This window comes from Ananas comosus, linkage group 4, assembly GCF_001540865.1.
Source record: "Ananas comosus cultivar F153 linkage group 4, ASM154086v1, whole genome shotgun sequence".
Classification (NCBI taxonomy): Eukaryota; Viridiplantae; Streptophyta; class Magnoliopsida; order Poales; family Bromeliaceae; genus Ananas; species Ananas comosus.
In genome coordinates, this window is record NC_033624.1 from 13,044,623 (window position 1) to 13,059,404 (window position 14,782).

The 14,782-nt window shown below is 36.2% G+C and overlaps 2 protein-coding genes across 2 annotated transcripts; one reads left to right on the forward strand and one right to left on the reverse strand.

The window, feature by feature from the left end:
• Window positions 1–8,780, reverse strand: LOC109709316. The gene is made up of 15 exons (XM_020231491.1): window positions 8,358–8,780; window positions 6,790–6,917; window positions 6,161–6,293; window positions 4,120–4,276; window positions 3,953–4,031; window positions 3,184–3,224; window positions 2,513–2,629; window positions 2,277–2,357; window positions 1,426–1,488; window positions 1,250–1,301; window positions 1,101–1,175; window positions 812–859; window positions 688–723; window positions 519–593; window positions 1–423 (listed from the first exon to the last, which is right to left on the reverse strand). Exons 1-15 carry the CDS (start codon window positions 8,518–8,520, stop codon window positions 355–357), a joined length of 1,317 nt encoding a protein of 438 aa, XP_020087080.1. The 5' UTR covers window positions 8,521–8,780; the 3' UTR covers window positions 1–354.
• LOC109709634 lies at window positions 13,652–14,345 on the forward strand. Its single transcript, XM_020231945.1, has 2 exons — window positions 13,652–13,914; window positions 13,988–14,345. The coding sequence occupies exons 1-2, from the start codon at window positions 13,836–13,838 to the stop codon at window positions 14,239–14,241; spliced, it is 333 nt and encodes a 110-aa protein (XP_020087534.1). The 5' UTR covers window positions 13,652–13,835; the 3' UTR covers window positions 14,242–14,345.

Here is a 14,782-nt window from a genome sequence, read left to right on the forward strand (position 1 = left end):
TTAACAGGTTTAACAGTTGACCCAGTGAAGGTCATTTTTTTCTTTTTCCTTTCTCATTTAATACCTAATATAAGAAAAGAGGGAGAATGAAAAATATAGATAATCCATGGGCTCTGATTCGTATTCGATTTCTATTACATGCATAGGAAATGATATGTATATCATCATGCTTTAAATGTGTGTAGAGACAGATGTCTCATTCTATTTGCCTGAAATCAGCGATTCACCGAGTTCGATCCAGGAGATTAAACAAAAGAAAAAAAAAAAAAAAAAAGCACAAAATAAATAGGGCTGAAGTGTAAGATTGGTACCGACAACCGCCTACTGCTAACACAAGCTTTGATAATCCTCTCATCAGGATTCGGTAACTACTTGTGGTGTTTCAATGACCGGAGGTACCGCATCCACCTTATATCGCAGACTCTGTTTGAAAATAATTACAGGTATAAAGTTATTAGCAAATATTTAAGATATTTCGGTCTAAACAACTCAATAAAACAAACCTCAAGTTATTCTACCTTTTTGAAGAATGCCGAGTAAGAATTGTCCCACACAAGTCGATAGGATCCGGCCAAGATTGTGCAAAAATTCCCCTTCATACATTACAAACAGAGAAGATTAATGTTAGGATTCAAAGCAACAAAAGAAAAATAAATGGGATAATAGAATAAATAACGAATAGCTCACCTGGTCAGATTCGTATCGGCGGTAAGGTAAAATCAGCTGCGAGACGGAATTTCATCAGCAAAGATACAATAGAAACAGAAAATTGCTATATGATTTGAAATATCATCCCTGAAAGAAATCTTACAGTTGTCTCTCCTGTAGGACTAACGTACTCCACATGGAAACCGATATCCTGTCCGCATAAATTTCGGTGTTAAAACAATTGACCAACTTCACCTTCAAAATTAAAATAACATAGAAAGGGAAACAACTCGGACAAGCAGAAAAGTTAGACGCTAACAAATAGCTAAGAACAAGATTTCGACATTTTGAAACACTAAAGAACTTCAAAAATGTTTCCTTAATTCAAGAAATAAGAAGTAAATTCTTGCTGTAAAATAGGTTAGTTTCACACTATTAAGTTTCTTTTGTACCAAGCTAAGTGTCCCCTGGATCAGAGAGAAATCCCAAGCAATGTACGAATTTACAGCATCAACTGCCAAAACGACCTGCAAATACCACACGAGATATGTGAGTGAACACATCACTATCCTCACGTTCTAGCTGTACAGCCAGAAAATACCTCATGCGTCTTTCCAGCAGGAATGGCGGTCTCTTTGTATTCATCACTATTCCTATCCGAAGGAAAATGAAAAAAAAATAAAAGAAAAAAACATTAACTGTTTTAATTCGTCCACAAAAAGGTGTCTAAATACGGCACTTGTTCACAAGAAACAAATGAAACAAGGGAGAACGTGCCTTGATTCAACAGCACCAGCATCCTCTGCAGATATAAAAAACGGAGAATTCACAAACACCTCACTGCAACAAGTTAATCCAACATCAGATCTTGTGAAATACAAAATATGTTGAGCATCAAACATCTGACTAATATAATGAGGAAGGTCGTAGTGATAGCCACAAGTTTGAATTGATTAACAAGCTGCTAAATTTAAAAGAAATGCACAAGTCAAATCCAAAATCAACTCGTCTTGACTCAATTCGACTCCGAATAAAGCCTAAGCTAACCTAGTTTGCTGAAATTGGATGCCATTGCATAATTACTGTAAAAATATGTTTTAGAAATGTGCAAAGCATGTCTTGAATTTATAACTAAGCAGTGCTGAAAATGATCAAGCATATACATAGGAAAAGGAGCACACAATTGCCACAACCTACGGAATCTTGAAATTAGAGATCTTAAACTAGGTTAAAGATCAATTCAGCAGCTCTTAGCACCCTTTGAAATAAGATAACAGCTAAAAGTTTAAGGATGTTACTAGGTAAAGCTTTCCGTATATATTAGAAAAGCTTCTAAAAGTGCTAAAAGATATGTCAGCTCGCTGATATCATGACTTGCGATTGATTGTTACACCATTAAGAAATTTTAGCATTAAATTTTCTTTCCACAATTACACCAATAGAGGATGTCAAGTAGACGTTCACCAATAGTATGATACGATCATAGAGCACAAAATGAAAGTATAACGCAAGTCGAAAATGAAGATAAGCGAACAAAACTTTATTAGATCATAGCCACAGTAGGAAAATAAAAAAGAATGAACAAAACAAAAAAAGTGTGATATCTCTTAAAGAGCAATATTCTTTACCCTATGAATTTGATGAATTTTTCAAACTCCGAGGTGTAAACATCCGCAGCTTGCTGTACAATGGTTATATTCTCCGTCTCTCTACTCAATATTACAATCAATAAGATACGAAAACTTAAATCAGTACGTGAAAGTTCCAAAAGAAGTGATATAAGGGCTAGGTCTTCTTCTGAAAGGAAATTAGGAAGACCCAAAAAAAACAAAAAGAATGATTTAATTAACACAAGATCTCTTACATTTTCTGTTGCTCAACACGCCCCCAAGAAAGAAGTAGAAATAATCGAATATTCAAAACCATTTTAGTAAGAGTGTAAAGAGATGGTCCATATCGTTCTCTTTGTTCTTCCATGGGCCTGAAAACCAAAATATGGAGTAAACACATATGAGACATCATCTTCTACATACAAATTAAGCAGATTGATCTTGATGGCCAAATTTAAAGGAAACACTACACATTATCATATAGTCATAGGAAAATTCTTCCATCATGACTATTTGCAAAATGATTCTTTCATTATTGAGCTTATTCTTAGCAATACGCCTGAATTAAATTAAAAGTTTAAACATCATGAGATGCAATTGTTCAAGACGTGCGCTATCAAATTTCAAGTGAAAAACAAAAAGGTAGCAACACCAAAATCAAGTCTATTATTCCAACTTCATCAGAAATTACTCCTCCAAAGAGCTATGTTAGTCTCTTAATATATTAAGGGAGAACATTATGCTGTGGCCTCATTCCTTTAAAATTAAGTTTAACTTTGAAGGTATTTTTAGAACAGGATCAATTAAATAAAATCACTCAGCAATATCCTAATGAAGGGTTTTTGAAGGTTTTTTTTTTTTCTTCAATGTATAGCAAAGTAGTGCTATACACAAATTTTCCTTTTGATAAATAGAAGACATATACCCGTTATCATCATTTATCTGCCGAATGAAATCTAACAAAACCTGCACAGAAAAAAGAAAAAAGAAGCCTCATGAATTTACCAAATGAAGAACACATTATTATATCAATCTAACAAGAAAAGAACACCAATTCGCTTTTGTCCAGTATAAAAGATGCTAAACATGGGGAGGCAAAGTCTGTAACAGCAGTAGTATAGTACCATACGGTCTCAACTTCAGAAAGAAATTTTTTAACATTTTTTCAGCTTTGAAAAGGTTTCTCATATCTTTTCAGTTTTGAAAAGGATTTTTTTGTTCCTCACTTAGCAGGAGATCTTTACGTCAATATAAAGGCCTAATAGAATAAATTTGAAAAATTCACCTCGCACGGGAAGTAATGAAGATGAAATCAGAGTTTACCTCATGTAGCTCATTGAACATCAAAATTAAAAGGCAGTGATCTAAAGTTTATAAAGGAATACCACAGATCAGAAAGGACAACTGGGAAAATAAAGCACCATAACCTCAAAAAAAAAGTTTAAGCTGCAAATATTCTATTTAGTCTTAATCAAATATCTTATGAAAATCAATTTTAACCAAATGTGGACTCAACTTTAACCAAGTGTTAACTTCAACTTTAACCAAGTGTTAACTAATCACCACCAGAGAGTTGGCAACCATAAATGGTCTATTATCTCGATAGAAATAGCAAGTTTATGGATTAATAATAAACCATCTTGTAAGAAAAGAAAGATGAGAAACGAGAAGCTTCAACTCTATAGATGACACACCTGAGGTACCCCAACCAAGTACTTAACAAGTGTCTTATATACACCAGTTGCAGAACCAAGCTGTGCTAACTGTCTCCGCCTAAGAGAACATACAATATGTACAGCAGCTTCATGTAGTTAGAATAATAAAAAACAAATGACTCTCTTAAAAAGAAAATGAAAACAACCTTTCCATTTGCTGCTTCCACAACAGAGCATAGCGATCGCGTATGCTTCCACCAGCGTTAACCACAGCATCAACCTCAGCTTGCTTATTTCTCTCCGAGCGTTCTCGCTGCTGTCTGATTAAAGTGCCTCGAAAATCTTGTGGCATGTAGGTCATAACTGCAAATATGTTTACAGACCACCTGGTCAATTATCAAGAGAGTTTCTTAGCAATGCCCTAGAGCCTGAATAAGCTTTCCATAGTACCCAACAAAATTGCAGTGGCATTTCTACTTATCATTGCAAGGCATTTATGTGTTAAAATAATGATAATTGTAAGTTTCATCATTATGGTGAATGTCCCCACAAACAGATACACAAACACAATCAGAAAAGACCACAAATGGAAACAAACAAAATGGTTCAAAAGCTGGTTTCTCAACAAAAGGACATACAGGTAGAAATGCCATTTCTCCATGAAAGGACTGCTGTTTGACGTCATGCTCATTTGTGGAAAATTTGTAGTTTGCTTGTTGAACAAATTACACGATGTACTGAGAAAACAAATTTTTTTAACAATCAAAGGAAGGTTAGAGCTAACAAACAAATGCAGCTCCTTTTGTTGTTGAAGCCTGCTAGAGATGCACTAGTGAAAATCAGGTCAAGCTGTAGAAAGCTGACAAAAGGATAAATAGATATCCAAATTTCAAAAAGTGAAATTTTCAGACTATTAAGTTATAGAATGCAGTGACATACATTGCCAAATAAACAATAGCCATGCTATTGATTCATCAGACTCTGAGCATACTAGCCACAAACTGAAAAAAGAAGAGAGGAGTGGGGGTTAAAAAAAAATCCCACAATTCAATGTTCCATCAACAACTACCAAGGTGGAGGATCTGAAGGACTCAATAGTGAGGATATTGTAGTTTTCGTGCATAGCAGTTCAAGTGGGAAACATACTGTTCTTGCTTATCCAGTATTTCTACATACAGTGGTATAGGATAGGATGAGCCAAGGATGGCATGCCAGTACATTCTAGCAGGCAACTGTCATGCAGCATTGTACCAACTCCCATACTATGATAAGTTTGTACCGCAATAAACTGTTGTGCCACTCCACCCCACATCAAGTGCTAAGCATGCTTCTTTATTTTCTTTTATACTGATGTCTGTGCTGATCACTAGCACGATAAGTGTCGCCACACATACCATGTTATAGGTGGAGCGGCATGGTGCATGGCACTGGCACGTATAACCTTGGAATCAGGTAAACACTGTTTTACATATGATTGGTCAACCAAATTAGCTTACATATATTTTATTAAAGTACCTGCTTAAGATAAGAAACAGGAAAAAGAAAACTAGTTGAAATAAGGACGCATCAGCAAACTTGATCTTCCTGATCAAGCCCCTAACTTTCACGATTCCATCAAGACTCGGTTAGCCCTTGATATAATAAAAAGAAATTTGATACCACTATGATTCTATGAATCAAATCAAACAACTAAGGTATTCTAGCCAACTAGCCTTGGCTAAACCCTGGCCAATTTCCACGTGCTCCCATGTCATTGAAAAGTGAATCGCAAGCAATACCAAAAAACCTACTCCACTTATCTTTACCTCAGGGAATACTTTACATGGAAAAGATGAAAGGACAGTCAGGTGATCATGCAAAGGAGAGACAACAAAGTGAAAGAATCTCGCAAAGAGAAAACAGAGAAGCAGGTTAGAAAAGTGGTTGATCTGGCTACAGCACACTTCACTTTTCAAATAACATTGAGCATGCTGTCATCCAGTGTGAAAATCATAAATATTATTACCTTTTTAGGGATTGAAATTTCAAGTATTGTATAAATAATTGCACCATCAACAAACCTACTTATATCATTCTTCAAGCTGCACCATTACCCAGTGACATCACAAGCCAGAACATAACAAAGGACAAGTAAGGTTTCACGAACCATTGTTTATTAGTATAATAATAACGAACCATTCATTTAACCCTTATAGGGCATAACTTGGAATATAATCAGGTAATAACAAATAGGTATTGATAACCAACCTGTATTAAAGACGTTGTCAGCATTTCTTGCTTGGAATTTTTCCAACTTTGTCAAAATGTCTTTGAACTTGACTTCAATACTGTCAAGAGCTGCAGCCATATCAACATCTTCAGGGGTCGCCTTCTGTCGAAGCTATAATGTGCATACAGAAAAGTAATATTTACAAATGTTCATGATAGAGCAAAAACAGTTCGAAAAAGTATACTTCGAATCCAATATACTACAAAGAAAGTGCAAAGTACTTCGGGATAGCAACAAGACAAAAGAAATGTTATCTTGAAAGGTAAAAAATACAGAGGCATCTCCGACCACAAGTCATTCTGGTGTAGGTCCTTGAACTATGAGCTTTTTCTTATTTTTTATGAGAGACCCAGTACTTGCACTTTTTCTTTAGAAGTTTCCATCTAGTTTGGTGGAATTGCTATTACATGCAATGATTATTACTCCAAGTAAACAATGGCACCATAACAACGTGTAGCAAAATTGCCGTTAATTCGTCAAATAAAAAAGTGAACTATAGTTGAGGTGGGGTCTTGGAGAGGTCCTATGCTTCTTTGACCTTACAAAAAGCCCAATCAGCTGTGCATGCTGTGAGGCTGAAAAATGATATAACTGAGCAAATTTTTACCCCTTTTGGCCGATGAGATTCCTCAAGCAAATACAGTATTTCCTCAATTTGTTCTCTGTTCTTCCACAAATTCTCATCAATTTTGTGAGCAGGTTCGTTGTCAACTTCTTGTGCTAGTAATTGTTCGCCTACACAACATAACCAAGAGAAGGCACAATTATGTGGGTGTTAACAAATTTTGATTGACTCATACTATCTTTAATGTAGAGTGCTCAAATCATGTTAAGGATAATATTGATGATCGATAAACAAAGAATTCATGTAAAAACCCAAGAAAAGTTAATAACAACAAACTTCAATCCTAGCTAAAAGAACAACAAGATGCTTTTGTTATGAAGATAAAAAGGATAATGCTCCCATGAGAGGTGGGGCACGGGACTGTCCACGAATGCTGGATCTTAGCCACAATAACATAAATTGGGCACATCATGAAAAGCCCATGAAATATACAAACAACAAGAAACTCGGTTATTCGGACAGTCATATATCTAGCAAACAGTACTTCTTTTATGATTCCCTCATCTAAGCAATCAACCACACCTTAGGTAGCATGCTTAATTTCAAGATATTCCTTCCATTGGCACTAACAGCAGCCTTTTCCCTGCATCTATCATGCAGTTAACAAATGCAGACATGTGAGCCAGCAGTCTCACCATAGATATTACCTATGGGCTACAGCGGGCATCACTATCTGAAGTGTCCCCGTGAGCACTTAGCCCAGACTAACTCAACTCATTCATGGCTTGATCCCATGCTAGGAGGACATTCATACACATCCAGTTTGCCATTCAGTCCTACTTTGAGACTATGCTCTCTGCTCTAATAATGTCATTTTGGCCTTCCTAATTCCTATACCTCTTTTTATACGTTATTCAGATCCCTACTAACAAGATACCGAATGAAACAACTAAACCTGGCGAAATATGAATTTCCTAATGCACATGATCAAATCAAACAGGGTCAAATTTCACAACTAGTTCTTCCCATATTCTTCAATCCCAACGCAATGTGAACTCCCTAATGCACATAAAAACAGGATTTCTCATGCCAAGTTATCATTGTGGTTTGGCATGCTTCGTCCAGATTGGCGTTCTTGTTTGAGGATATAATCAAATCAATTAGTAAATTCATAATACCATAGTAATTGTCCAATTCAAACCAGAAGAAACCATAACTAAAGAAGCAATAATCTTATATATTCTTGATGCATTTCCGCCCCCTACCAAATAATCAAACAAACAAATCAAATAAACCCAAATCCCATAAGCATCAACTCCAAACCCGCAATTACTTCCCAATTTAGCTACCTAATCACCAAGAATAAATCTTTGAGATCAGAGAAGTAAGGGCATCAAATTCAGTACTCTCCGACAAAGATTAAAACCTTTCTACGAATCAAGAACTCACCTTTCCAACTGACAAACCACTAGAGAACAGAAATTAACAAAAATTAAACTATGGAAACACTGTTCAACAAAGATTAAGCCTTTCAATCTACCAAGAACCCACCTTTCCAACTGAAAAAAAAAAACCCAAGAAATCACGATCAAGAGGAGGACGAGAATCACCAGGAGCGAGGGGGAAGTCCCTACGGAGGCCGTCGGAGAGGCGCCCGAGCTCCGCCGTGAGGCGCGCGACGCCGTCGGCGAGGGGGGGGCAGGGGTACTTCTCGTAGTAGCGCGCGAGGAACGCCCTCGTGATGGGGACCAACCCGTTCGTGGCAGAGGCCATCGCCGCCGACGAAGGCGACCGGGATCTTCCCCGCGGCCACACGTATCCCTACCCTCGATCGATCTCGATCGATCGATCCCGCGGTGGCGGAGGCGTCGGAGGCCGAGGAAAGCGAGGCGGGGCAGGAGCCGGGGATGTGGCGAGGGAGGGAGCGATCGATTTGGGGCGTTAATGGAGAGTGTCGGTGCGATTTGGGGCGTTAATGGTGAGAGAGAGAGAGAAAGAGAGAGAGGGGGGAAACGCCTTGTTAGATGAAGAAGAAGAAAAGGAAAGAGGAGGAGGAGGATGAGGAGCACGTGCGTCGCGTGCACCCGAGTGGTTTGGTTTATGCTTACCTGCGGTGAGATTAAGAAACGTGTCACCGACTTCATTTGAGTAAACTTGTACGATGACCCCTCAACTATATACATCTCTCAGAAATTAGCCCCATTCATTGACAACTCCTTTTTTGTGCTTTTATTTGATGTCTTAATTTTCTGATTTTTCTAATTGAAGTTTTTCCGATTATAGTCAAATTATAAACTTATTAGATCTGTTTTCAATTTATTCGTAGTGCAGAAAAAATAAATGTTCGCAGTCGCCCTCAGACTACAGATCATTTTGAAACAGAATCTATTAGCATCTCTGTAACTCTTTTAATTATTCTAAATTATTCTAATCTAATACCTTAATGTTAATACCCGTTTTTGCACTTTTCCTTCCTATCATTTAAAAACTTACACTTATGTTCCTTTAAAAAACAAAAGATATTCACTTTGACTCCGTTGTCGGTCTGTCAGTATTTCGTTACGGTTCCATCCTCGACCGTGCCGCCTCACCCTCCACCACACCGCCTTGAGATGGATTGGCTTCGATTGACCTTCTTACTATCTATGGGAATGGTGAACTCCTCTGGGGAGTACATGCTTTGAAAAGCGATCAGCGAATGACCTTGGTCTAGTAGAGTTTGGAGTTGTGGGTTTGTGTACCCGGATTTTTGTAGCAGACGCCTTGATCTAGGGTCGTAGAGAGCCGAGGGAGTCTCCATAACCAAGAGGTCGAGGTATTGGTGTCGCCTGCTGAGACAGGCCGCCTCGAATGAAGTTAACGGTCAGGGAGCAAGTACCAAGCTCGGGTTTGGTTTTGCTCGATACGATAGAAAAAAATTAAGACTTCCAAGCGGTTCTGGTGTGGTGCCCGGCCTTCCATCGAGTTGATTGTATAAAGCATCTAATTTAACATGACGTCTTTCCCCGACCGTGCCGGGCGCAACATGGAAGTTGTATGTCCTCCGCCACCTCCATCTCGCCCACCTCTTTGTCAATGCCTACACACCCGCCCTCGCGCGCCTCCGCCGCCTCACTCTCGCCCTCGCTCGCCCGCCTCTCAATCTATGCCCCTTCCGAAGAAGATGATGGACAATTTGATTTTTTTGTCACAATGTATCCTTTCTAAAAATTTTTTATTTTTTTAAAAAATAAAGTATGAATTTTTAAATAATATAAAGAAAAAGTAAAAAAGCGATGGCTTGTACGTAATTTAGCTAAAGATAAAAATAGAATTTGAGAGGCTATTTCAAAATAGTACTAAATTTAAGTCGGGGGTAACCACACCGATGGTGAGCGTACCCTCAGGCATATGGTGAACATGGTGGGGGAATATGCGACGTTTCTAGTCCCCATTCCTTTATACGATGCTTCTTTGCAAGTTTGGAGAAAAGAATTTTTCCAACCTAAAAAATAGTAGTTATCTGATTGACTACTTAATTTTTGGGTTAATTTCATACAGGTCCCTACAGACATAATGAATAGTAGATATATTATTGTAAAGTTTAACTTTCATGAGTTATTCCTGTAAAAGTCCTAGTGTATTCAGATATATTCTTGCCGTTAATACCCATTGGAAAAATCTAGTTAACCACAGTTAAAATACTTAATCATGATTAGTTAATACGGTAAAATGACATTTTTACCCTTCTTTCTCTTCCCCTTCCTCTTCCTTTTCCTCTTCTGCTTCTTCTTCTTTATATCCTCATTTTCCTCCTCCTTTTCTCCTTCTTCTTCGTCGTCGTCGTCGTCGACGATCCGATCATCGTCGCCGTCGTGGTGCCCGCGTGGGCCGTTGTCACAGGCGCCTCCGACGCCATCGGCCACGCCTTCGCCTTCCGTCTCTTCCTTATCCTCATTGGCTGCAACCCCTACAAGCTCCGCAAGATCGCCGCCGCCGCCGTCTACTCCCACAGCATGAAGAGGAAGAGGAAGATGAAGAGTGCAAGGACAAAATAATCATTTCATAATTCTACTGTTAAAAAATTAACAGTTTTTTAACAAATCCAAAGCAGAGGGACATATCTGAATATATATATATATATATATATATATATATATATAAAATAGGTAGCTATCTGAATATATTAAAGCTTTTGTATGAATATTTATGAAAGTTGAACTTTGCAGAAATATATCTACTATTTAACATATTTGCAGGGACCTGTATGAAATTAACCCTTAATTTTTTTTAGATTTTAATTATATTTTCTAATCTTTTACTTTGATTGAGTTGAGCCAGTCAACAATATTCTAACTTTAATTGTGTCGTTTATATTATAAGTTTAGTTAGTATAGTTTATCTAATCTCGCAACTATAAATTGTTAAGATAACTAATTAGCTTAAATTTAAAATCGAAGTACTGTCGTCTGGCTCAAATCAAAGAAATTGAAAAATTAAATAATAAAATCAAATTATGAAAGGTTGATCTAAGTTTCTCTTTCATATTGCTGGGGGAATTGTTGGGTACTTCATTGGGTAAGCTTGCGATTCTCTTTTTTTATATAAATTTGTATGTAGAGACCCCCAATTATAAGGCACAACTGATTTTAAGATGCGTTATTTCAATCAAGTAAAAATAAACTTTTACTATAAATGTAATACTTATAATCACTTTTTTAGCAAATAAAATCCAATTACTTTAATGATTAAGACTTAGTTTCGTATTCAGATGGATCTAATGCCATTAGATAGAATAGAGTTGAGAAAAAAAATATAAAGATATGTTTCTGCGTTCTCCGATGGGATCGCAAAAATATATCTTAACTGACGAACCGCAATATGTGGAACGCAATAATACGTACGGAAACAAACAGGGTATTTTTTCATCGTCGTTTTTCATCGCACGTAACGTAATCTCCTTGTAATCCCAAACGAAGCCTTGAAGGGCCAATTACATAATTTATTGATAGTTGAGGGGGTCTTTGTACATTTTCACCAATATTTTATCGTGCGTGGCACGGGAAAGGTGGTGGTGCGTGACGTGAGAAAGAGGGCCAAATTAATAACGTGACGGTACAGTTTAGGTTAATTAATTAATCAGAAAAATATAAACAAAATTTGTGTACATGATGTATTTATAAAGGATCTGTTTAGTTGTATATAGTTATTACTGTATTCGTCGATCGATAAAGTGTTTGGACCAGTACAGCTGAGTCTAAATACTGTGGCCGGACGAAAGCGTGAAACCAGACGACGGGGTTCAACTTTTGCATTTGATATAATTTTAACTACTGCAGTTGCTGAAGAATCGAATTATTCAGTTAAAACAAACAAAATAAAGATATTTTTAAACTACTAGATTAAAAAATTATGGATATAATAGCTGTAATTGTTGTATTTCAACTATATATACTTTTAAATATTGTATTTATAATTATATTCACAAATTCGATAAGGACACTCGAAAACTTGCCACAATCCGACAATAAAAAGGGAAAAATAATTAAGAACACAGTTTTACAGACACACATATTGTATAATGCTCGAATCTCAAAACAGTGATGAACAATAAATTTTACCATCTTATGGTGGGCATGGTCCTCATAAAAGCTGTGTTCAACAATGGAAATACTAAATTTAACCTAATTCAATCACCATATAAAATATATTAACCATGTTTTTATGGAGTTGGACGGAGAAAAAGTATCATTAGACATGAATCTTCTTAAAGAAGATGAACTCAATTATTTAATCTGGTCCAATTAAAGTATGCATCAAATGGACTATTGGATCTTTTTTTTTTGTAAGTAAGTGCTATAATTAGGCTACACTAATACCTATTACTATATATAGGCAACTAATTAATTATGTGAGCTCGTATAGATGTTTTTAACTTAATTTGAAGAAAAATAATGCATTTTAAAACCTCATTTTTTCATAATTATTCTCCAACTAATCTATATAATAACCATAATTAATTTGAGGAGAACCCTCCACCAACCCTTTGATGAGTCGTGCCCACAAAAATTTTGGAAAGTAGGCGTGTAAGGTGAGAGATCACCTCTCTTCTTTAATTTCTATTAATAATTAATTGATTAATTAACTAAAGCATGAAAATTTTAAACTCTCATCACGATGCGTGTCGCAGTTTACAAACTAAGCTGCAACAAATTTATGAAGTTTAAGAACTAACATAAAACTCTCACAATCTATATATAGTTTGATGATCGTCCCTGTATACTACCCATTTTTGTACGAGTTCCATCGATCATTAAACTCCGCATTGAAGCACAAACACAATTTTATGGTGTTAATAAGTGTTAGATTATTGATTATTAATTAAGTTATTTATATTTGAAGAGCATCTTATGTTTCAACAATTTTTTGTTGTTAATTAATTTATGACCCATGTAATTAATTAATTATATGGTTCAATTAATTACTTAAGGCACAATTAAATTATACATAAGTCAGAATATTTTTATACTTACATGCTTTACACAATATTATGTTCATTGAGTTTTAAACTCACAAGCAATATTATGGCATGAGTAAAAGCACGCTTATGGTTATGGGTTAAGATCACATTTGAAGAGAAATATTAGTAATTATTCAATATATTATAATTTATATTTGGTCTTTTCCCAAGAAAAAAGCTCAGTTTTGTTATTCCAAAGCTTTTCCTAATAACTAGTTTTAGACTTAATTTGGCTTCTTTACGCCATTGTAAAAGCGATTCATTTCGAGCAAAACTTTAATTCGTGGTGCAGTGCACGATAGAAAACTATAATCTGCAAAAGCTCTAAAATTAGATTTTCTTGTGAGCTGTGATGCGCTGTGTTTCTAAATTTTGAGCCATTTTTTGTATCGTAGTGTATGACAGGGCGGTGCGTTCCTAAATCGGAATGCACTGTGAGACTAAACAAACTCTTATTAGACTTATTTGTCAAAAGCTTAGATAGTGCTTTACATAATTAACAAGCCATTATAAATGCAAAGATAAAAGAGAACTAATTAATGATCCTAATCATAGTATTCTATGATTCTATAAATAATAAAACCCTTCAATGGTAATTAAACAAACCATGGCTAAGCTCGTGATGATCACTCTCATGACCCTCCTCTCCCTCTCCCTCTTCATCACAGGCACGTGTACATCAATTCTCGTGTCGATGATCACCATAACCGAGTTATATGATCCCCATGCACGTGCATGCAGGTACGTTCGGGATCGACGGCTACGATTTTCCCGAAAAGGGATCGGCCACGGTGGCCGCAGAAGTATCCGAGGTGGGGAACGCCACTACGCTCGATGTGTTCAAAAGGTGCCTGGCGTGCCGCTGTTGTATTGGCGACGGACGATTCTGCTTCAACACCAAGTGCTGCTACCAGATTTATTGCAAAATCCCCGGACAGCCCCCCGACAAGTGCTTTTTCGTCGCCAAGAAATGCGGCTGCAATTCTTGCTACTGATCGGAACGGTCGATACTTTTATATTTTTAATATTTGAGGGGACTGTCCCGATATTGTGACTTGGTCTCTCTAGTTTATACTTTTATAAAAACTTTATGTGCTGATATATATGTTTTAATATATATATTATTATTACACTCTAGTTCCTGAAGTTTAAGGTAAAATAGTAATTTTCCTTTGATAACTATATTATGGATATATATAAAGTTCAAAATATGATCATGATAATTAAAGTTCAAGCCTTAAGTTTTAATGAAAAGGTTAAGGTAGGGATATATAGAACAGGGATTTTTAACTATGTATATAGCATATTAATTGTATTTTTAATTGATCAGATCACTATTAAATTCCGTTCGATTCATATTATATTTTTTTTTAAAAAAAAAGAAATTGCTTGTAAAATATTTTTTAAAAAAATTTGAGGGTACTTCCCAGGTTAATATCTCATCTATAATAGGTGATTATTTAAGATTGGAATTAAGCAACTCACAACTACTTAAGTTTCTTTATTTTTTGTGTAAACTAGGGTGATAGTTTGATA

What these genes read in the sequence shown, in the direction of transcription:
- LOC109709316 (XM_020231491.1), bottom strand. Translation starts at nt 8,520, where the DNA reads ATGGCCTCTGCCACGAACGGGTTGGTCCCCATCACGAGGGCGTTCCTC. An exon ending in TGGAAGCAGCAAATGGAAAG is followed by an intron (nt 4,032 to 4,119) that starts GTTGTTTTCATT and finishes ATGTTCTCTTAG; the next exon opens with GCGGAGACAGTTAGCACAGC. An exon ending in GTCCTACAGGAGAGACAACT is followed by an intron (nt 724 to 811) that starts GTAAGATTTCTT and finishes TCCGTCTCGCAG; the next exon opens with CTGATTTTACCTTACCGCCG.
- LOC109709634 (XM_020231945.1), top strand. Translation starts at nt 13,836, where the DNA reads ATGGTAATTAAACAAACCATGGCTAAGCTCGTGATGATCACTCTCATG. An exon ending in CCTCTCCCTCTTCATCACAG is followed by an intron (nt 13,915 to 13,987) that starts GCACGTGTACAT and finishes ACGTGCATGCAG; the next exon opens with GTACGTTCGGGATCGACGGC.